General features: G+C 39.3%; 2 protein-coding genes across 2 annotated transcripts in view; one reads left to right on the forward strand and one right to left on the reverse strand.

Annotated features, from left to right (window-relative positions):
• opn8b (opsin 8, group member b) overlaps nt 1-3,312 on the forward strand; it is a 12,878-nt gene extending 9,566 nt beyond the window's left edge. The window contains exons 3-4 of the mRNA XM_046061122.1: nt 1,062-1,393; nt 1,741-3,312. Coding sequence (XP_045917078.1) covers nt 1,062-1,393; nt 1,741-2,100 — 692 coding nt within the window. The 3' untranslated portion in view covers nt 2,101-3,312. The remainder of the gene's footprint in view (nt 1-1,061; nt 1,394-1,740) is intronic.
• Nucleotides 3,313-7,401: 4,089 nt separating this feature from the next.
• mmut (methylmalonyl CoA mutase) lies at nt 7,402-22,810 on the reverse strand. The gene is made up of 13 exons (XM_046060887.1): nt 22,661-22,810; nt 21,447-21,879; nt 20,686-21,053; nt 20,415-20,572; nt 17,774-17,945; nt 17,401-17,649; nt 16,506-16,617; nt 13,571-13,686; nt 10,460-10,575; nt 9,763-9,894; nt 9,521-9,668; nt 8,412-8,579; nt 7,402-7,731 (listed from the first exon to the last, which is right to left on the reverse strand). Exons 2-13 carry the CDS (start codon nt 21,841-21,843, stop codon nt 7,603-7,605), a joined length of 2,265 nt encoding a protein of 754 aa, XP_045916843.1. The 5' UTR covers nt 21,844-21,879; nt 22,661-22,810; the 3' UTR covers nt 7,402-7,602.
• Between the last annotated feature and the right edge of the window lie 158 nt (nt 22,811-22,968).

Raw genomic sequence — 22,968 nt, forward strand, 5'->3', positions numbered from 1 at the left:
CACTGCTCATCACCTGTCCAATACAGTCTCAACAGTGAAGCATGGTGGTGGCAGCATCATGCTGTCGGGGTGTTTTTCAGCTGCAGGGACAGGACGACTGGTTGCAATCGAGGGAAAGATGAATGCGGCCAAGTACAGGGATATCCTGAACGAAAACCTTTTCCAGAGTGCTCTGGACCTCAGACTGGGCTGAAGGTTTACCTTCCAACAAGACAATGACCCTAAGCACACTGCTAAAATAACGAAGGAGTGGCTGACTTAAACCCAATTGAGCATCTCTGGAGAGACCTGAAAATGGCTGTCCACCAACGTTTACCATCCAACCTGACAGAACTGGAGAGGATCTGCAAGGAGGAATGGCAGAGGATACCCAAATCCAGATGTGAAAAACTTGTTGCATCTTTCCCAAAACGACTCATGGCTGTATTAGATCAAAAGGGTGCTTCTACTAAATACTGAGCAAAGGGTCTGAATACTTATGACCATGTGATATTTCAGTTTTTCTTTTTTAATAAATTTGCAAAAATTTCTACATTTCTGTTTTTTTCTGTCAAGATGGGGTGCTGAGTGTACATTACTGAGAAATAAAATGAACTTTTTTGATTTTTGGAAAATGGCTGCAATGAAACAAAGAGTGAAAAATTTAAAGGGGTCTGAATACTTTCCGTACCCACTGTATATTCAAAGTGCACTCTAAAATGATAATGTTTTCTGTAACTGTCTTTAATGAGTCAGAGCATATTTTTAGGTGCAAACTGATAATTATTTTCTGCCACTGTAAAATCAGTAATGCCACTAGAGATTCATTAATATGTGGTAGATATTAACATAAGAACTAGTGCATTAGTTTGCAGTAGAGCAGTTCCTCAGACTGAATATGATTTTTTTTTTTTAAATATATATTTGTCCCATCAGGTTTTACATCAGCAATATATTTTCATCATTATTATTTGGGCATGCTCACTTTAATCCGTCCTTGCAGTCTACACTTAGTTTTGGGAAAATCAGGAATATAGTTCTTGTTTTTCCACAAAAGTGCTTTCATCATTTTGTCTTTGCAGGTCAGAAAATCAGCTGGAAGAAAGCAAAGCTGCTGTGCATGTGGATCTGGCTGTACGCTCTGATCTGGGCTCTGTTTCCCATTCTGGGCTGGGGAAGGTACGGGCCAGAGCCCTTTGGCCTGTCCTGTTCTCTTGCCTGGGGACAAATGAAACATGAGGGCTTCTCTTCCTTTGTCATCTCCATGTTCTCCTTCAACCTAGTCATACCTTCTGTCATCATCACCTGCAGCTACTTTGGCATCGCCATCAAGCTCTATTTCACCTACAAAAAGTCGATGAACAAGAACAACCGAGTCCTCAATATTGTCAAGATCCATCAAAGGCTGTTAATAGTAAGTAACTCTTTCTCATGAGAATTATAGGTTATTATAGGTTTGGGGACTCTTAGTTTAGGTTGCCATAAGACATTTCCAAACAGTTTATGCTCATGTGCTTAAACAGTGAATTGAAAGGCTCTTGATGATATGGACAGTGGACATATATGTGGACAATATGTATATGTGTATGTATCTGTATATCCATTACTTTTAGTGATATATGTTAGTTTAGTTATATATGTTAACAACCATTTATCCATTAGTATATTTATTTAACTATTTTTACCATTTATCCATTCATTTATCTAACTATTGAGATCTTGTGGGAATTTTAATGACTCTATCATCCTGTTCTATTGCAGATCGCTGTGCTGATCAGCATAGGCTTCATAGGCTGCTGGACGCCCTACGGCCTGGTAAGCCTGTGGTCTATTTTCAGTGACAGTAGCGCCATCCCACCTGAAGTCAGTCTCCTGCCGTGCATGTTTGCAAAGAGCTCCACCGTATACAACCCTATAATCTACTACATCTTCAGCCAGAGCTTCAAAAGGGAGGTAAAGAAGCTGTGCTGGTTGTGCCTACCCTTTAAACCAGTGGACATTTCCAACAACATCAATGACAATAATATTTATATGATTAATGTTGACAATAAGTCCAGAGTAGAAGCACAGCCTACTTTGCAGGAAATCACAAAGACAGTAAGTTTATCTCAGTTCTCTTAATACCCTCCCTTGCTTGTTTTCCTTGCGCCTTCTCCCCGCCCACTGGGGATACACGGAGAGATGCAAGGAAACCATGCGAGGATAGAAGAAACGAGGAAATCATTTCTCACAGAATGGAGACATCTTTTGCTCCGTAGAGTCACGTAAAGCGGCACCTGATCGCAGCTGGATCAGCTGTCAGCTGTAGAGAATGTTGATGGAGTTTGTGTCTGCACATATCTACCTCAGTCGAGGCCAATCTCCACATTCACTCCATTCACAACAGACCATGTCTACTGTAAGCGTTTGGTTGAAATATTTTTCTGTTTACTGTTCATACCATTAACATATTGTTCTTTTAGTTTAAAACAACAAATAGTTAAAAACAGTCAAGTGTCTTTAGAGTTAGTCAAGTTCACTCCCATAATTAAGGCAACAGGAAATATTTATACATATAATTTATGTGTACTTTTGGAGTGTTTGTTTGTCACCTTGCATTTCCTCAGAACTCTGACTAGACTTATGTTTATCATCATGAAGCTGTGGTAGCTCTGAATAACTAGAGATATTTTCACCTGACAGGAATGGGTACAGGCCCACAGGACTTTATGTTCCAGATTAAAGATCTAAGCGAATATGGCTGCCCAGTGACACAGATGCTCTGCAGCCCGAGAGTGAGATAGGAATGATGCATGGATTCTCCTGTTTGCTATAATATAAAGTAAAGAATGCTATATTATCACTGCCGTTGGTCAACTTGACAATTAATGGGAGGCCAAAATAGCCCTCAGGCCACCGGGAAATTACCCGGTTCTCCCGATGGCCAGTCTGCTAATGTGCACTGTGCTAATAATAATAAAGGCTCACACTTGTCTTTCCCAGAGCAGCATGTTTTCTCTCTGTAACTGTTACCTGTTGAACAAACACCTGCACATGAAGAATAACTTGCATTCTGTTGTTATACTGTGTAGCCTACTGCTCAGAGGCCCTGGATCACAATGTGTTTATATTCCAGTATGAAACTGCAGTGATGTCATGATGTACCAGATCAGTGCGATCAGCTGCAATGTCCAATCAACAACTGATAACCAATAAGGGGCCATGTCGGACAGTAAAAGATTTCCATGAAGGCTGCTCTCATGTATCCTCGCTCATGGCTCAGAGATCACTCCTCCATCCTTGATGCACAAATAAGAGCTATGGAACAGCCTGCAAGATGGCAGACCAGAACAAGTTCATGTTTAAGCGAGAATTGAGGAGTGAGGAAATGACAAATAAGAGAATTGAGATGCAGCTAGTGTCTGTGGGTTGAAAGGCTTCTTGGTGATATGCTTGTTCAACAAAGACTTTTGTGATGTTAACAGTTAAAAAAAGGGGTGTCTCATAATGTGTTGTCTCAAACATTATCAGGATAGATAAAACAACTGGTGTGTGCTGTAACACCTACAAGCGGGGTAAAACTGGCCTCTTTTTGTGTGTGGCCATAATGAATGAGAGGCTGTGTTTGTACAATATTTAAATGCTATGAAAGTTCAGCCCACTAAGCTATACATAAGAGTTAACTCTGTGCTTACAGGTGGCAAACCTCCTGACAACAAATCAGAATTTTCCCAAATAATACTGACAATATAAGTTCAGAAACGACGTGTCCAATTACATATGTGCTAAATGTTTTTATTCAATTTTCTTGTTTCATAAGCCTACCTCTAAAAACGTTTACAAATACAACAAATATTGTCCATGTTTACCCTGTCTAATATTATAAAATTTTGGGAAATACACTTATTCGGTTTCTTGAGGACAGTAGGATTAGAAGATCAACACCACGCAGATGTTTCAGTACAGTAATTATAAAGCTACAGACAGGAGCCTGTAAACTTAGCCAAGCATAAATACTGTAAATAAGGAAAAACAGGCAGCTGGGCTCTGGGCAAATCTAACAGAATCTGCCACAATGTTGAGATACAAGGTTTTTTATTATTAACTCTCGACAAGAAAGTTAACAAGCCTATTTCCCAAAATGTCAAACTTATTCTTTAAACGTTTTTCTTTAAACATCTACGAGCTTGATTTGACATTTGTGACGTTGGAAACACCAGTTGACAAAAAAATACTACTTATGGTCTACTAACTCTCTTGTTCTGGACCTTAAGACTGTATTACACAGTCCTCCATAATTCAAAGGAGCTTTACTGGCATGATGAACAGAGGTTTACATTGCCAAAGCAATTGTAAAATAAAAACTACCAAACAAAAAACATAAATAAATGTATTATTAAAATTATAAGAAAATGTAACATAAACGTGGATAAGATTACTTCAATTAAATTCAAAGGGCTTTATTGGCATGACAGTTTCAAGAACAATGTTGCCAAAGAATCAAAATATAAATTGTCCAAATGTCTGGACAGCACACAATAACAATAATATGAACATTAACACAACATTATGTACTATTTATGTCATAGAAGTGCTCAGAATCATAGAAAGTAATTTTCAGTTCCCTGGCAACTGGACTTACATCCCTGGTGACTTCATGTGACCAGGGTATTAACGAAAGCATTGTTCAGATTTCACTGGAAATACCCCATGACGGTTTGCTGCCTGTAGTCACTGTGACAGAACAACAGCATATTATTGTATGTAATTCAGCATGTTATGATAATCAGTTCATGTCACGATACACGCGTCTGCTTCACAGAGAACTGTTCCTTCACTCAGGGATTATTTGTTCATATATTAACCTGCAATCTGCTGTAGCACCTGTAGCACTTCTCTTTTCAAAGGTTCCTATTGAATGAGCTTTGCTGAGTGGCAAATACTGTTTTTTTGGATGTTGCTTTGTCTTGTGTATTTTTGTTGTTGTTGCACCTTCTGCTCTGTAACTACTGTTGGGAGTGTTTGATTGTTTCTAAAGTTTGTGAATGTAACATTAGAGCTATGAACCTTGCGCACATTTGTGGACACAATTCAAGGTGCATGTTTGAGAATAAATACTGACTGAATACAATCAAGTGGTGGACAATGAATACAGCACTGTAGTGTCACTCAATCAGAAAAAAAGGTCTGCCGTGGCTATGTATAATAAGGACACAGTGATTCTCATCCTGAATTCTAGTCAGGCACAGCTGTAACAGTGGGCCTTGAATGCAGTCACCTTTAGAATAAGTGAGGGTGTTTCTTGAATTCTGACATTAAGTCTATATTTTCTTAATCTCAATTCCAAGACAGGCAGAGCTTGGGGGGGGGGGAAAGTGTGATATTGTCAAATGTGCATAATTTCACATGCTAAAATGTCCATATTATTAGTATGCAATATGAACCCTTCAGATGCAGTTTAAGTGTGACATCCTCTGTAGAATAAAATTAAGTAAATTAATGTTGTCATGTGTGAAGAAGGGGGTTTGGACAACCTCCACATGCCACATCAACCTCTGGAAACTCATGAAAAGGATATTGTCAGTTATTTTGTGTTTCAGTGAAACAAACGACATGTTCAGGTTGAACGCCACGGCCATAGCCTACCCTGTGAGCTTACCTGAAGAGACAGGGTGGTGTGGGGTCACCCGGCCGTCACAGGAAGGTGGTGCAGACCTGTATGCGGACTAAGTGGTATCTTTCCTCCCTGATTCCCAGCCTCAATCCTTAATACAGGAGCTTACTCGGTTTCGACAGGAGTCATGGAGTTTTTAATTATGTTACACTACATGTATTCCATCTTATAATATATCCATGACGGGGCTTTGCAGCAGGCTAAGAAGTCCCACCCACTGGTTCAACAGTTATATAATTAGCAACAAGATGCTAGCGGCTTTGTGAGACTGTATGCACAACAGGACTTAGAGATACTCAACAGGCAGCTTACTAACATGCTCATAATAACAATAAGGGAGTGTTTAACAGGTATAATTCAACATATTAGTTTAGTGCGTTAACATTTACTAATTAGCACTGAACATAAAGTAGGTCATAACCCAAAGTGTTTAAATATATATAATAAACTGTTGATGGCACTCAATTTCAGCTATCATTTTGTGGTATTTACATCTAGATGTGTTAAACAACTTAGGACATATCACCGTTTGCATTAGACCACAGCATTCTTAGGTGAGCAAAAGTAATGGAACAAATGATCTTAATGTAAATAACATAACAATATTTGGTGGCGTAACCCTTGCTTGCAATAACTGCCTAAAGCCTGCGACCCACCGACATCACCAAACTGTTGCATTCTTCATTTGTGATGCTATTCCAGGCTATAGTAAACTACCACCGGTTTACTATATTTATAGTAAACCGTTGTGCTACACTGAAAATGAGCAGGACAGATTCTGTGAAAGTAACTTAACGGTGTCAAAATAAATCATCATACCTAACTCGAGTTAGGTATGAGATATTACCATTCAGTTAAGCCATTCAGTTAAGAAAGGTTGACCTCACGTCAAAAGGTTGAATTCACCCACTTATTTCCAAAAGCTACCGAACATCGTAGAAAAAGTTGCTGTAGTTCACATAATCTTTACAAGCAAGCCACATTGCCAATATTCACATACTTTATTTAGACTAAAGGGTGTTTGATCTGAATCAGTATCACAAGTAGAAAAAAAACTACAGTTTCATAAATTGTGATGTTGGTTAAATTAAACATGACGCAAAGAAGCAAGACAAGGCATCAGAAGGCCACTTTCAAGATACTACCCATGATAAAAGGCAGTGGTAGTTGTTGAATTTCTGCCTATCTGTCTCCACAGCACTAATAACGGCAATAATCAAACCCTGCTAGGAAATTGAAAAATACACACAAATTTCACAATAAAAGCATTACATTTTAAGTAGGTTTATAGCACTGTGCTAATGTTTTATATTGGGTGGCAAAAAAATGCTCATCTCAAGCCAATGTCACACAGCACTGTATTACATTTGTTTAGCATATCCTAACATAGTGTTTATCAAGTGTGGGAACAAGTTGTAATTTAGTCTAATTTAATAAATTTCAGTCATAAATATTGAGGTACTGCCTATTAGCTCTCCTGTGTTCATTCTCATTGCCGGTGCTGCTACAACTCCTGAATTTCCCTCCTGTGATCAATAAGTATATCTTATCCTATCTTAGTATACTCTGAAGTATTGATCAAGAGTCAGGGTTCCCACTGATATTCTGGAATTCCTAGGATATTAAACATTGAACCTGTAACCACTGCAATTCACACAGTCATGATTTAATTACTTCAAAGGGTGAAATAATTAATAAAATCACCATTTATCCAACTGAAGAAGTCACGTGTGAAAGGATTTTTTTTTTGAGTGATGAACAAAAGGAAACACTATGCAATTTTCTTTAATCATTTTGACTGTTGTACATGCTCTGTCCTCATGGTGGGGAATTACATGTTAGTTTGTTTTTCACAATCTTATGCTATAAATGAAACATACAGAAGTGTGAGCCCTCACTTGTGACTTTGTCGTTGATACAACACAAATAGACAGTTCTTAAAGTTGTCGTTCCCCCACCCACCAAAGCCTTCACATGGCCTGACGGATGTTTTCCAGGCTCTTCTCAATGTTGTCAATAACCTCCACTGCAGCTTGTGGGATCCTGGTTCCTGGGCCGAAGATGGCACACACACCGCTCTGGTACAAGAACTCGTAGTCCTGCATACACACAGTGGTGGAAGTTTAGAAGAACTGCAGCTAATGAGGAAATTTAGCTCCATTCATGTAGAGCACTGAATTGCACCCAACTAGTAACGAAATAATTACACTGTGAAAAATAGTTACAGTTAGGTTAGTCAAAACATAGGCCTAACGCTCCCTCGTGAGAATTCCACTCACTGATACCCTTTGTAAACAAAGAAGGCGCTCATTCCAATCACTGCAAATAGATAAATGGTTAAAGAGTTAATCCCCCGTCCAGAGAGACACCAACCACTACCGTCAAAAAAAGCACTGGCATTATCAACATGAACACCAGCTCAATGTGTGGAATGTTGTAATTCAAACTGACACAACACACACAGCTTTTCCAAGGCTCATGAGAAGACATACTCCTCCAGGTCTGCTTTATTTGTTGAAAATGTGATGCTTTTATTGACTAATAAGCCTAGCTTAAAACAGCTTGTCAAATAAAATTCTAAGTGCTATAACTGTTCCCACACTGTGAAAGTCAAGTGGGAAGGAGCTATACGTATGTTCAATTACACCAAATGCAAAGCTTGTGCTATTGCTGTGGACTGTGGCATTAAGGAGCTTGAAAACAGAGCAAAATGAAAGAGATAGGTAAAGACAAACCAAGCAAGATAGATGTCTACTAAATTTTTAAAGTCAAAGGTTACCTGTGGTGGGATGACACCTCCACAGATGACCAGGATATCTGGCCTGTTAAGTTTCCGTAGTTCCTTGATGAGTTCTGGGACCAGAGTCTTGTGTCCTGCGGCAAGCGTGCTGACCCCGACACAGTGTACGTCTGCATCGACCGCCTGCTGAGCAACCTCAAGGGGAGTCTGTTCAGCAAAAAGTTAGACATGGAAAACACAAAAACTGTTTCTGTGTAAAAAAAGAAAAAACTGTTCCCAAAGCTCTTGTTTGACACCAGTTACAGGGTACAGGGTCAGGGAGTGCGGCTCTGTGCTAGGCTAGCTCCCCCACTAGGCTTGCTCACACTACCAAGTGTTCTATGAAGAGCCGAGCCTGCCTTCCAGCAGCTGGGGCATACAAAGTTTTTGCCCGCTCAGGTGAGCCTACATTAAAAAGTTGGGTATGACACCAACAAATGGGGTTACATTTGGGTGGTTGAAATTATTCACCTGGAGATTGGAAGCAATCAAACTGCAAGATTAACAATGTCTTTGTTCCACCTCCAAATGTAAAATTTATCATATTAATTCAAAACTCCCATTACAAATCCCAAAAAATTTGAATATATAAATTGGGGAAAGGTCACGATTATAAGAGAAATGTTTGTGACTTTGAGCTGGATATAAGTGGAAATGGTTTAGAAGATTATTCCTGTACTTATTAAGCACCTGCAGCAGCCTCTTTTAAAACCATGTATAGGCATACGTATTTGCACTTCCCAGTGCACCTAGCTTCAATAAAGTAGCAATTCAGAGCCTTTTTAACATCTGAGGCTTTGCAAATACATACATTGCTAAATACAAAAAGGGTGTTTGGTAGAACACTGAAGAAGAAGTGCTAACTGTTTATAAGACTTAAAATATCACTGAATCTCTAAGTATCTTTACACAATGTGGGTTTTTACCATCAACATGCACGTTATATGGTATTTTTACTAGCAGCTTATGTGAATACCTTCTTTAAAAATGTAGCCTCTGAGTTGAGTCACTACCTTTGACATGAACCCTTGCATGTCTTCCATGTTCTCTTTAAAATGCCTGAAGTGGTCAGGCAGCAGTGTATCTCCATTCTATTTCATGACACTGACCTGAAACAGCGGCCCGATGTCCACATCAAAGCCCAGGTCAGCAAACCCCGTGGCGATGACTTTGGCACCCCTGTCGTGACCATCCTGGCCCATCTTTGCCACCAGCAGTCGGGGGTTCCTGCCCTCGTGCTTCTTAAAATCTGTAACTCTGAGGTTTGAAAAGAAATTGGTAGGAAAATCTTCTGTTTTAACCAGTAAGCAATCAGTCAGAGTATGTGAATGTTAAGATGCGGACTAGGTACCTATTAAGGCACAAGGCAATCTCCTCATGCTCCCCGTACTCGCTGCGGTAAGCACCGCTCACCATTCTGGTACCGGCCTTGTGTTCACCGAACACTTTCTTCATGGCATCAGTTATTTCACCAACTGAACATCTAAAAAAAAAGCAGACAGCATCTTCCTCCGTATGTTGATAGATTGATGAATTGTATTGAGATTAAAGGTCTAATGCTGGTATAGATGACCATCAGCTGTGATGTTAAGTTGTAATCCTTGTCATGCCTTGCCACAGCACAGCAAATCTGTAATACCAAATACCTTAAATAGTTACTAGTAAATGTGACATAAAGTACCGCGTGACAGCCTCGGGTACGAACCCACATACAGTACATACAGCCGCAAGTGCCCATGGACAAAAGAGCTTTATAAAAAAATAACGATCATGCTACTCTATTTTGTATGCGTGCATTAGAGTGTGTTCTCAGCATTTATACATTTTTACACTATGAAACAGGTTATCTGACACGTCTACTCTATGCAGCCTTTTCACAGTTCATCTGTATCACAAGAACATCTCTTGGTAAAGGCATATTTCAGTCTAATAAACAATGAAGGGAAGGCAGGAAACTTTAAGACAATCAGATTTAGTATTTGAAGCTAAAGCCATTCAGACATGAGGCCATCACAATCAGAGATTTTAGTGACTGTGGGAGTCCTGACCTTGCTCTTGCTGCCTCCACAGCCAGGGCTAAAAGGTTGCCCTCCCTGGTTCGGGCACACTCCTCAATGGCTGCCAGACACTTCTTGGCTGCCTCGGGGTCACGACTCTCCCTCACCTAAAGAGACAGGAGGCAACATTCCATTTTGAGCTTTAATCTGCTGACAACATTTATACAACGCAGAGAATTCACTATATACATATGTGTAACAATCAGAATCTGAATCAGAATCACAAATGCAAGTTATATTAGAATAATAAAATAATAGAAAAAAATAACAACTATTTACAATGTGGCAGATATTTATATGTGCATTACTCTGGTTTGTGTTGTACAGACGTATTGCAACGGAGGAGGACTGTACATAAATATATAAGTTTGTGTACATATACATAAGTTGACAAAATATAAAAATATAGAACAAAAACGATTAACAATTAACAACAAATTTGTGCAATATGCCAGGTTTGTGCATGATATGAAATGAGACGTGCCAGCTGGTCAATAATTTATGTCAGTTTAACTATTCTTCAACACAGAATGAAACCCTTCAGACAGCTTACAGAACTTTCTTACAGCAGAGAGTTAGCAGGAGAGGCACAGGTGTTAACTGATAACATTAATGATATATCAATGTTCTGTTTAAGTGTTCCAGTCTGCACTGAGCCAGCATGCACAATAACACCGTGCCCTTTAAGTGAATGCGAGCGTCCTGCAAAAACCTCATCACAAAATATATTAAACGAGAAAACTTAAATTGGAGTAAAAATCGTAAAAGACCTTGAGCTGGGTGAAAATGGATAGATTTTTCTGACTTTCTGAGATAAAGCCGTAATATACTACAGTACAAACACATCCACTGTGTCGCTCACCTTTACAAAACAGAAATGACAACAGCTTGTCATCTGCATTTGTATGAAGTTCACAATACCAGCTAAGTAGTATGGGCTTTTAATTAGTCTCAAAACCCGCATACATAAAAAACAAGTGCGTGAACAAACAACATCCGCAAGGGGAAGAGCATCCTCACGAGGGAACATTTCTGTTTGCAGGACGGCATTACAATTACACTGTATACATTTATATGCAGAGAAAAAGAAAGAGCTGGAGAATGCAAAGTTGAATGCTTGAAACGTGTCTGATGTGCTGAACAAACCAGCTTGTAAAATTCATTTTAGAAGTGGAACCAAACTGTTAAATGCGAACAGCTTCTTCATGTAAATTAATCCCACAAGCTGCTCATCAAATTAAGATGCGACAATCCAACTAGCAGTACTTACCTGCACTCCCTTTGAAACATTAATGTAAGTCGTGAAGTATATAATATGGTAAGTTAAAGTCGTGTTCTTCAATATAAATGATTTTATGGCTTTAATTGCATAGTTAAGCACAAAAGGTAGTGTATTGTACACTTTTGATTTAAAAGTACTGCTACATACACAAAAGTGCAATAACATGTGGTTTGCAAACACTCAAAACAAATAAGGTGCTTTTTACCAGCAGTATTCCCTTTACACAGTAGCAATAAAATATTTCCTGTAAATCTCAAATTAAACATCAATGGAATCAAATCAAATATAAAACAAAAGCTATTTACCACTGCCAGGACATTACCTTTTATAGCTTGTTAAAACAAGCTAGAGTCCAGAGCCACGATTTTAACATAATAACAGGCACCTTCTGAGCAACAGGTTAACATATGTAAATCTGTTTTCTTGTTTTTTTTCTGAACAGGTATCAGCAGAAACATTGTTCTTTTATCAGGGAGCAGCATAAACAGTCTATGTTCAGTAGTGTCCCTGTTAGAGTGAGGTGAAGTGGTCGCCTCACGTCCGCCGCCGAAGTTGAATTGTCATGAAGTTTTGGTACGCGATGCGGTGCACAAATCATTGGAAGAGAGACTGATCCTCGCTGTTTGTGAGTTTCCATAATAGATTACTGTTTACTAAATAGTCATCCAGACATCAACAGGAGGGAATTTACATGGCAGAGCATCCCCGCAAAACTAGATGAAGGCCTATCAGGTAAAGTTATGTAGCCTTAGGGCAGGACCATAAAACAATAACAATAATTATCGCAATATTTTTTTTCAATAACAATATAACAAATGTTCAATAAATATTCAATAGATGTTTGATTTTATTCACTTGTATCATAAACAAATTAGGACTTTTTTTATTAAGATGTTTTTGTTGAGGGAAAAAGGACTGAATATTAGCATGAATATTTGTTCACAGATTTGATCAGAATTGTTTTTAATGTTCTACCTCAGATTTGTGAAGTGATCCACTGTTTGGCCTCAAGTGATGACCATAAAGAAGAGTTTAAACCACAATTAACCATCAGGTTTCTTCATCTTTTAAACTTGCAAATAACGACTTGATACTTATCATGATAATTATCGATATCGAAAGATATGAAACTTTTTATTGTGTTAACATTTTTGGCCATATTGTCCAGCCCTATGTAGCCTATAATTTTAACTTAAGTTAAATAGGCTAACAGCTTCGTAACGCACAGAAGCCATTGCCATGGTTAGTATCCATAGAGCGCCTGCAGTTTACTCACGGAGCGCTGTATCTGATCACCAGAGCAAAGAGCAACCCCGCGGGGCCAAGTGACTACGTTGTGATTTTAAGAACGTTCCTAAGACTGACATCTTCCCCAATACTAATCAGCATGCAGTGTGCAGCTTTCCACTTCGCTATGGCATTTTTTCGCTTGTCTTTTTTTTGTTTATCTACTTCTCCCACACGCTGCATCCAGCGTAGTCTGCCGAAGCCTCCCTCCGCTGCATGCTTGGGTGGGTGATTTGCAGGCTGATCAACATCCCACCCCTCCTGTGACCCGTGGTTTGACTGTATGTGTATTCAGAGCCAGTGAGCAACCGACTTTCAAAATAATAATAATGAAAACTGTGTTAACGCGTGCTAAAATAATTTTCGTCATTAATTTATACTTAAACATGATAATAATGCGTTAACGTGCCCAGCAACCAGAAATTGTATTTGTGGTATTCCTTAAACATTTAAATAAACAAAAAAACATCAAGAAGGAAAAACAGCAGCGGCATCTTTAAAATAAATAAATAAATAAATAAAGGAACACTGACCTTTTTCAGTTTTTCAATCTGTTTCTCACGTACAACAGTGTTATCTATAGCCAGCACCTCCACAGTCTCCTCTTTTTCCAGACGGTACTTGTTCACCCCGACAATGACTTCTGATCCTGAAAAAAAAGAAAAGAAAGAATACATCAGCAGGAAAATCAGCAGAATACAACACAGTGGCAAATGTCTTAAGAGGTACAAGAAACTATATAAACACCAATTTCTAAACAACCCAATATTCAAGGATTAGGGACACACAATAAGGAACACGCTGAAGTCTCTCTTTTCTTACAAAGTCAATTAGTGGCACAGCACAAAATCAATAAGTATACTAAAAGAACCCCACTTCAGAAGATTACAGGCCAGAACAGTAATCTGGATCTGACGTCTAACCAAGGATTACAAGACAGCAGAAAGCATGAAAAGCAAACAAAACAGACCACACAAACCATCAGGTTCTTTTATCTGAAACCACACTATGTAGCTTTTATTATGACAATGTGCAGCATTTCATGGCAAGCTTACAAAACACTGACATGATAAATGCAATGTATCTATGAAACTGTCTTTAAATGATTAAATAATGAATGGATTCAGTTATTGTTAATACTTCATTGTTAATAGCACAGAACATACAAAAAGATCCATCCCACCCCGGACCCTCTCTGTTAGAACTACTGCCCTCGGGTAGACGTTTCAGGACAATTAAAACAAAAACAAATAGACTGAAAAACCGTACCCAAAAGCCATAACAGCACTAAACACTGCTTGAAAAAAATGCACTATTAAGGAATTTATAGTGAAGTGAAATGTCATGTGTGTATGGTGTGTTTTTATTTTCCTTTAAGAATATCTGTTTTATTTAGGTTTATATATATGTATGTATGAATATATATATAGATCTTTTTATAGTAACTTATATTTATTTAACTATTTGCATTTTTTGTTTCACTGATCGGATTGCATCTGATTTAGTTCTACATGTACAATGACAATAAAGATTCTATTCTTCTTTTTAAAATCTAATAACTGTGGGTGCTGAAAATACACAGAAGGCTGCATAATTCTCTATATTCTCCAAAAATCCCAAAATATACAATCTCTCATTTTGACCCCAAGAAAATAATCTGCGAGTTAAAAAAAAAATGTTGATGTCAAAGATGAAAGCCAATGAATTTTAATGAGAACAGGCATTGTGGGGCAAGGGGGTGGGGGGGTCATAGAGAATAGCTACACAGTGTTCGAAGGTTCTGCTCTTCTCGCAGTCTGCAATTATGGATATGGATAAAAGGAAATCCCAACGAGACACAAAGGAGCCTCATTTAAGCTCCATGACATACCTCCCCAAGGGTATTCGCAACTCCTAGCTCCTCTACACATCAAAATGCACACAGTCAACTTGAATCAAACTGTGTGAGCTGCTTTCCTGTCCACTTACGTTAGCCTTGCCATGCCAGCATTTACATTTGCAAGTATCATTGTGGTGTAGCAAGGCTCAACAGGCACATGTTTGGGTTAATGGCACTTTAAAGAGGCAAAAATAAAATCTGAGACAAACATAGGGAGTGATGCACTGGGCCAAAAACAATGGTATCGGTAATATTAAAGTAAAAATGCAGGTGCTTCTTCAAGGCCGGGGCCAAAAAACAATGACTGTCCAGCTTAATGTTAATGGAAGCCCATGGTATTGGTTGGCAGTCTCACAAAGAATACTGTATTGCTAAACTATATATTGTGCTAATCAATTTATTGTGATATTACACTATACTGTTTTGAACCATTTGGTTCCATATGACTGCACTTTTCTTCAGTCTATGTATACTATCATTACATCTTCCTCTTAATACTGAGTATTAATGTTAACCTAATTATGAGCTTTGACCACTTGTTTTCACTATTGAGGGAGATTCCTTAAGAGCACATAGTAGGACATGAATAGTGCCGTCTACCTACACCTGTTTATATGACCAACAGATTCTCCTTAACCTTTACTCTGTTAATGTGACTGAATATTGATTTTAATCTGTTCTGCCATTATATGTATATGTGAGGCTGTTTGCAACTTTTTTTGTTGCTCTAACTCAGGGAGGAGTCCTTAACTTTTCTGGCAGTCTGACCCCTTTTTGAGGTTGAAAATATTTCGCGACCCCTCCTCCAGACAGAATGCATTTTTTGGAAGTGAGAGGCGCCTTTTTTTAAATTGTATTCTTTTGGCAGTGAGTGTTTTGCGTGCTGATTATGTGCCCTGGGTGCCTCATGTTTTGGCCACCTGCTGCGCCTTGCGTTTTCGAAAGAGCGCTCTGAGCACACGGACAACTCTGGCAGAAAAGACCTTATTTGCGTTTTTTACCGGGTCTTCAGTTGTGCTGACGGAAGTTTACAGTTGCTTGGATTGTCCGGAGACTGTAACAAACTGTCCCCGACTCATCCTAAAATAAGCCTTAAACCGATCATCATTAAGACAAAGCCCCTGGACCAACTGGTAGGCTACTACCAGCGGTGTCTTCTCTTTCTGAGGGTCTCATTTACCCACCCGGATCTCCCTTTGAGGCCACACCTCTCACACTCAAACAATGCCAGAGCAGGCGCCCTCCGTTTGTCTATTTTTTTAAAGCAGATGTTTTTAACAACAAAAGACACAGACATGCGAGTTGTGATCAAGTTTCTGCTAATATGACAGTTATTACTTAGCAGCAAACCAGAAATTACAGATCGCTGGCGCTATAATCTTTGATTAAGCTGACAGAACAGCTGATTTGGTGTTTGCCTCTTTTCCAAATTCAACCAAAAAAAGGCATTGCTGTGCACCTCTGATTTTGGAACCCTTGTTAAAGTATGTTAAGATGTAGAAAGCATTAAGTACTCAAGGCAGAGGAAGAAGATCATAAAGATCAAAGAATGAGAAAGCTTTAAAGCTGATGATGCATTTATACAGTACCCGAGTCGATGCGGGCTTGTCTGCGAGCAGCACATTCCTCTATCCGAAGTTTTGGAATGCCCTCTGCCACAGCTTTGGCCATGCCTCCCATCTCTTCAATCTCTTTTATGAACTACACAAAGGAAAACACAGGTTGTAAAAGACTGACTCTATGATGACGTGTTAAATGATATTTACCTCATAAAAACATGTCACGCACAAGACAGAATTATAAATAGGTTCAAATTAACAACAATATTATAAAAGTAACCACTTATGCTCCACGTATTTTCTGAGGTATCTATAATGTTACAATGTCAGATGTTCATGAGACGATGCAAAAGCTTCAAATGATGAGGTAATTTAAAAGAAATCCCTGTGAGCCAAAACTTCAGATTCCCCACTGTTCTGAACGCTCCAGTTTCAACAGTTTTATTCTGCTATATGGTAATTTGTGTGCAGCCCCATCCTCCTGGCAACCGCTACGCTCAGTTGGTCTATACCGCTCAGTGCAGGACGACACGCCAGTCTTTTGAAGCTGAAGTAGTTCAATATGTCTATATGGGTGGTGATGGACCAGTGGATAAGACGCATGCCTGTGGTGCAACCCCTGACATAACTAGCAAAAAAGTCGCTTTGGATAAAAGCCTCTGCTAAATGATTAAATGTAAATGTAATGTAATGTCACCATATGTTTGGGTTTTTTTCAGGCCAACAATGGCTTCATGCTTCAGGGCCTCGGCCAATTAGAAGACAATGGGCTTTTTTGGGGGGGGGGGGGGTACTTAAAGACACAGGTGTGCTTGGGTTTTTCAGCAAATAATTAGATTGACTAAGAAATAAACTATTAACTAAAAACAAATCTGATTACTTTGAAGGAAGACAAAGCTGATGCCCATTTGTTCCTGTGACAAACCTTTAAAGCTGTGTTGTAGACGTCATCCGTGAGAGCCTCCATCATGTGCGAGCCCCCCCAGGGATCAGCGACTTTGGGGATGCCGGACTCTTCCTGGATAATGATCTGGGTGTTTCTTGCAATGCGAGCGCTCTTCACTGTGGGCAAGCCCAGAGCTTCATCGAACGAGTTGGTGTGGAGGGACTGTGTGCCCCCGAACACAGCTGCCATGGCCTCGATCACCGTACGGATCACATTGTTGTACGGATCCTAAGAAGAGGGTTCACAGTTTTGACAGTTACTCAACTCTCTGAATTTAACCCTTTAAAATGTTAAATTTAGATGTTTTACATCTATAGATTCACAGGACTTCCGAACTACAATTAATATTTACTTGTTCAGTGAGAGACCAGCCTGAGGTCTGGCAATGTGTGCGGAGCAGGAGAGACTTGGCATTCTTGGGCTGGAAGTTTTCTTTAATGAGCATGGCCCATAACCTCCTGGCTGCCCTCATCTTGGCAATTTCCATGTAGAAATTCATCCCAATACCCCAGAAGAATGACAACCTGACACAAAAAATTTAATTTATCAGTTATTAAAATTGACTGAAAAATTACAGCAATTCTGAAAACTATTTGTGCAGGTACAACACAATTAGAGTGTCCACAACACGATCTGAAAAAGCACTTATTAAGCTTTATGTCTGATCATTCTTTAAATCACTGCCAGTATCCTCACGACCAGATTTCACCCAGTGATGGCTATTACTACAAATACGTTGCAGAGTATGGAAGCAAGAGACAAACCTCATCCTACTGTAGCTTACGGTCTAGTGCTAGAGTTTCAAATAAACCGCCTCACAAAAAGTCATGTCACAAGCAGGACATGGTTTTGATGCTACCCTGGTTAGCTTTAGGCTGAAACATTGTTTGTGGCACAGCAACCGCTCTACCCTTTTTTTACAGTACAGAATGCCAAAATATGTTAGACACAGAGAGTCCACCAGAAAGCACTGACATTTATTTTTAAACTGAAAAATATCCTGCACATTGAATATTGTGGTCACTGTTCTTTAAAAAAAAAAAAAAAAAAATACTATTTCAAGGTTTGAGGTACATTTATTTGTCATTCTGCAGCAGGGGGCAGCACACAGAAATTAAAATTTAAGCAATCCTTAAAAATGTTGATGTTGTTATGCATTTATGAAAAAACGCTTACTGTAAAACATCAGCCACAAACATCCAATATCAGTTAAGCTATAAAGGAAAATGGACATCAATCAGTTGTGTCAAGAGAGTAATCTAAAGATAGATATTATGCTGCTGCTGCACAGCAGACATTAATTACAGTGAATTTCCACACCTGAGTATTGATTCAGCTGTCTGTAAAGACTGTCTCTGAAGTCATTATGTGGAGAAGGTCAAGCTAGACCCCCTAGATGTCCCTGAGCGGCTCTCCTATTGTTGACGTAATTGGGGCAGTGGGAAAAAAAAAAGCTGAAGGACACATGAAGAGATGATGGAAGCACAATGCAAGGAACAAGAACAGGACAGAGGGCAGGGTTGATGAAGTGGCATTGTACAATTGAATACCTACTTCTTTCTCCAGTAACTATGCATTAGAGACCATAATTTAGTTTATAGCAAACAGGGAAAATGTAATTCTATAAAGCAACAGATGGACTGAGCCAAAGGCCAAAGAGAATATACTGGGTAAGAGTACAATTCACTACTTCGTTTATTCAAACAAGTAGTAAATAAAAGTGTAGTGCCTTTACCCAGCTTCATTTTATTTAGACTTTACACTTTGCATTGTGCTCAATCCTATGTATTTGTATAAATTACATGGTTTGCTAATTCAGTCTGAGAATCCCGTCTGCTGGTTCAACAAATAAAGGGGAAGGTATTTGTTTGCCAGTTAAATGTGGTGATCCCACTGAGTTAATAAGCATTAGTCAAACAGGCACAGCTTAGGCCTGTACGATATGCAAAAAAAACCAAAATAAATGCTATTATTTTGACAGATATTTAAATTGCAATGAGTCACAATTGTAGGGGAAATGATCATTTAAATAGAAAAATGATGATGTGATTTGTCTCTGTCTGGAGGATATGATTTCTCAATAGCACCACAATGCTTCATTTATAATGGTATGTTGTGACATATCAGATCTTGTATTTGTGGAGTTTTGGCTTGCTTTGTACACCAACAGCACATTGATTTAACCATATCTCACATTAACACAATGCCACTGTACTTAAGAGGGCAAATCTGACAGGATTTAAGTTCAGCTTTGGGAGGCGCTGCATGTTGTAAGGACAGTATGGCATGTGTGATAAATATAACCGTTATTGTGACGGTGTTGTTGTGCATGATGCGGTAGATAGAGCTAAGATTTAAGTGTGAACTAAATGAGTTGTACAGACCTTAAAAGATGAAAAGGCTGGGGGGGGGGGTTCAGACAACAATTTATCAAACACCAGCAGCTTCAGACTCTCATTACTGTTATCTGCACATTATCTGGATGGGCCTCACTAAGAGTACAAAGGAAGATTTACACAATATGAAGCTTTTTTAATCTGCAAAGTCATTCTGAGATTCACATATTTTGATTAGCCTTTCCTAATATGTACATTATCAGTGTGTTCATATTATGCATACTCAATGTATTCCATGGCTTGTTTTATTTTTATTTTTGGCCTCTTTTAACCTGATTTTGTAAAGTGTCCTTGGGTGACTTGAGAGGCGCTGACAAAAAAAAAAGCATTATTATTATTATTATTATAATTATTAATAATATGTTGCTTGAATAAATGATTCTTAATTTATATTTCTCTTGATAGAGAGTCTGAAACATTGCGAAGAAGGCATGAGCATTACTACCTTCATGAATATTTGCAGTAATATTGCAGCTATTTGTTGTGTGTTTATTGGGGACTTTTCTAATGAAATAACATTATCTGCCCATAGCTGTGAGCAATAGATTTGTAAACCAAAATCCCAGCACTTGAGTGTAAGATCTTAATATTTTGTACCTTGGGGCAAACTCATCGATGGTTAAGCCTGCTGTCAGACCAGTGCGGCAGTACTCCAAGCCGTTAGCGATGGTGTAGGCTACTTCCAGGATGGCATCCGCTCCAGCTTCCTGAAGATGGTAGCCACTGATGGATATGGAGTTGAACTTGGGCATGTGCTGGCAACATGGAGAGCCAATTAAACCAGAGACACTCCCAATAAGACGAGTATTACATTAACAGCATGTAAGCACCATTGAAGCAGATTAAGGGACGGTTACGTGGTACGTACCTGGGAGGTATAAGCAAAGATGTCTGCAATGGCGTGCATGGAAGGTTCCGGGGGGAAAATGTAAGTGTTGCGTACCATAAACTCCTTCAAAATATCATTTTGAATAGTGCCAGTTAGTTTGGCTTTGGGCACGCCCTGCTCCTCTCCAGTCACAATAAACATCGCCAGCACAGGAATGACAGCTCCATTCATTGTCATTGAAACAGACATCTTCTCCAGTGGAATTCCATCAAAGAGCATCTTCATGTCTTCAACTGAGTCTATAGCAACTCCCGCCATGCCGACATCTCCATGGACTCGGGGGTTGTCTGAGTCATAACCACGGTGTGTCGGGAGGTCAAAAGCCACGGAAAGACCCTGCTGTCCAGCTGAAATGGAAGAGGGAAACAGAGCCTATGAGAAAATGAAGGTTTCAGTCTGATTATCAGGAGAATAAACAAAGGGCATTTACATTAAGATGAAATGGCTGTAGATTAGAATAACAAGTATTTTTGGTTTGCCCTTGCAAGCCTTGTTGACTGGGTTCTAGGGAGATGAAACAGACAAAAAAGAGTGACTTTATATGACAGGTTCAGATGTGTTAAAGGAACATGATGTCAAAAATCATGTGTTGAGTGAAAAAAAAATTGTAGGATATGAAAAGGTTGGCGCACAATAGATGATTCCCCCATGGCCATGAATTATTCCAAAGTTCACAGGTTTACACTTTGAATCCAGAGTGTTTTAGCTAAAACTGAAACATACATAACAAAAAAAGCTACCTTTTATGTTATCTTTATAGAACTTGTTACTCTCCTCCACAGTGCTGAAGCCAGCATACTGCCTGATAGTCCAAGGTCTGTAGGTGTACATGGTGGGATAGGGCCCTCTAGTGTAGGGAAACACTCCTGGCAATTCATCTGCCCTGCCGGCTGAGTCTGCTTTGGTGTATACAGGCTTCACGTTGATTCCCTCAGGCGTGCGCCAGATCAGATCCTCGGGGTTCTTCCCCTTCAGCTGTTTCTTAGCCAAACTGACCCATTCAGGAAGCAGCTCAGCCTGGTCCTGGCATGTTGTGGAGGTGTGGATCAGAGAGCAGCGTGTGTGTGCAGAGGAGACAGAAGCTCTAACCAGGTGCCGGACGGCCATCGCTGCACATGACCTCTGTGCGGTCAGCATGCTTGCTGTTGACTCAGTCAGACGCACATGGACCACCTGAGGAAAGCCAATGTGAATGTGGATTTCAAAGTGAAAGACTTGTGAGTGAGTGTTGCCAGCACACATGGACTGAACACTAATGCATCTGAATTCATCCACCAAGCTGAGCATCTGCCAGTGAAACATTTTTGTGTTGGTTTCCTGGTTTATCTCACCTTCTACGGTCTACTTTGATTACATGGATGACTAACATGAGGACAAGCAGCAACCTTACATACTCTGTGTGCACTGACACACTAAGTTAGTATAATGTCATGCTCTGCAGCGGAAAAACGCTTTGCCATAACGTAAAGCTGACACCTCTCAGTTATGTTAACAATAATTAGTTCAGATTTGGGCATCTTCAACCGTACGTAGCCAGCAGCTAGCATGTGATATTTACATTTGACAGATGACACTGTTGTAACATTTGACAGTGAAAATTATAACGTTAGCTAGTTTAGCATTGTGGTGTGTCGACTAGCCGAACCAGGCAGCTAATCTTTTTCTAAAACTCAATAAACTACAGGATGATTATTAAATCCCCATGTACGACTATGGAAGCGTTTTCAATGTATAACGTTAGTTAAGAAACTGCAAACCGTCCTGCAAGTCCATGTTGACACAACGTTAAAGCTAATACAGCTGCTGTGCTAACTTAACGTTAACTAACCGTAGCTTGAACTATTAGCATTCGTTTAAGGAACCTAAGGGATGTCCGCTGACATGAGACCTTTTGCAGGCACGTAACTATATTTTACAACAAACATGTGTACATATTATAAGATTAATATCTGACCTTGTCGTTTGTTGTGCTCTTTTAGATTGACGAAAGGCGTGTGTCTGTCTGCCCAATGAAGTTTCACAACACTACCAGTCAGCCAATCGCATGCTCCCGTCAATGGATAAACTTTGACCTAGGACACCGGAAGTACATATTAAATTCAAGATTGTTGACTTTAGTAGAGATAAGCCATGTCAGCTATTGTTACTAAATTCCAATTATATGCTATTAAATATTACATGATGTTAGTGATTTGTATTTGTTCGATTTACTTGGATACCATTTTCAATATTCATTATTTGAACGATGAATAATTCACTCAG

This window comes from Micropterus dolomieu, linkage group LG10 (assembly GCF_021292245.1).
Source record: "Micropterus dolomieu isolate WLL.071019.BEF.003 ecotype Adirondacks linkage group LG10, ASM2129224v1, whole genome shotgun sequence".
Classification (NCBI taxonomy): Eukaryota; Metazoa; Chordata; class Actinopteri; order Centrarchiformes; family Centrarchidae; genus Micropterus; species Micropterus dolomieu.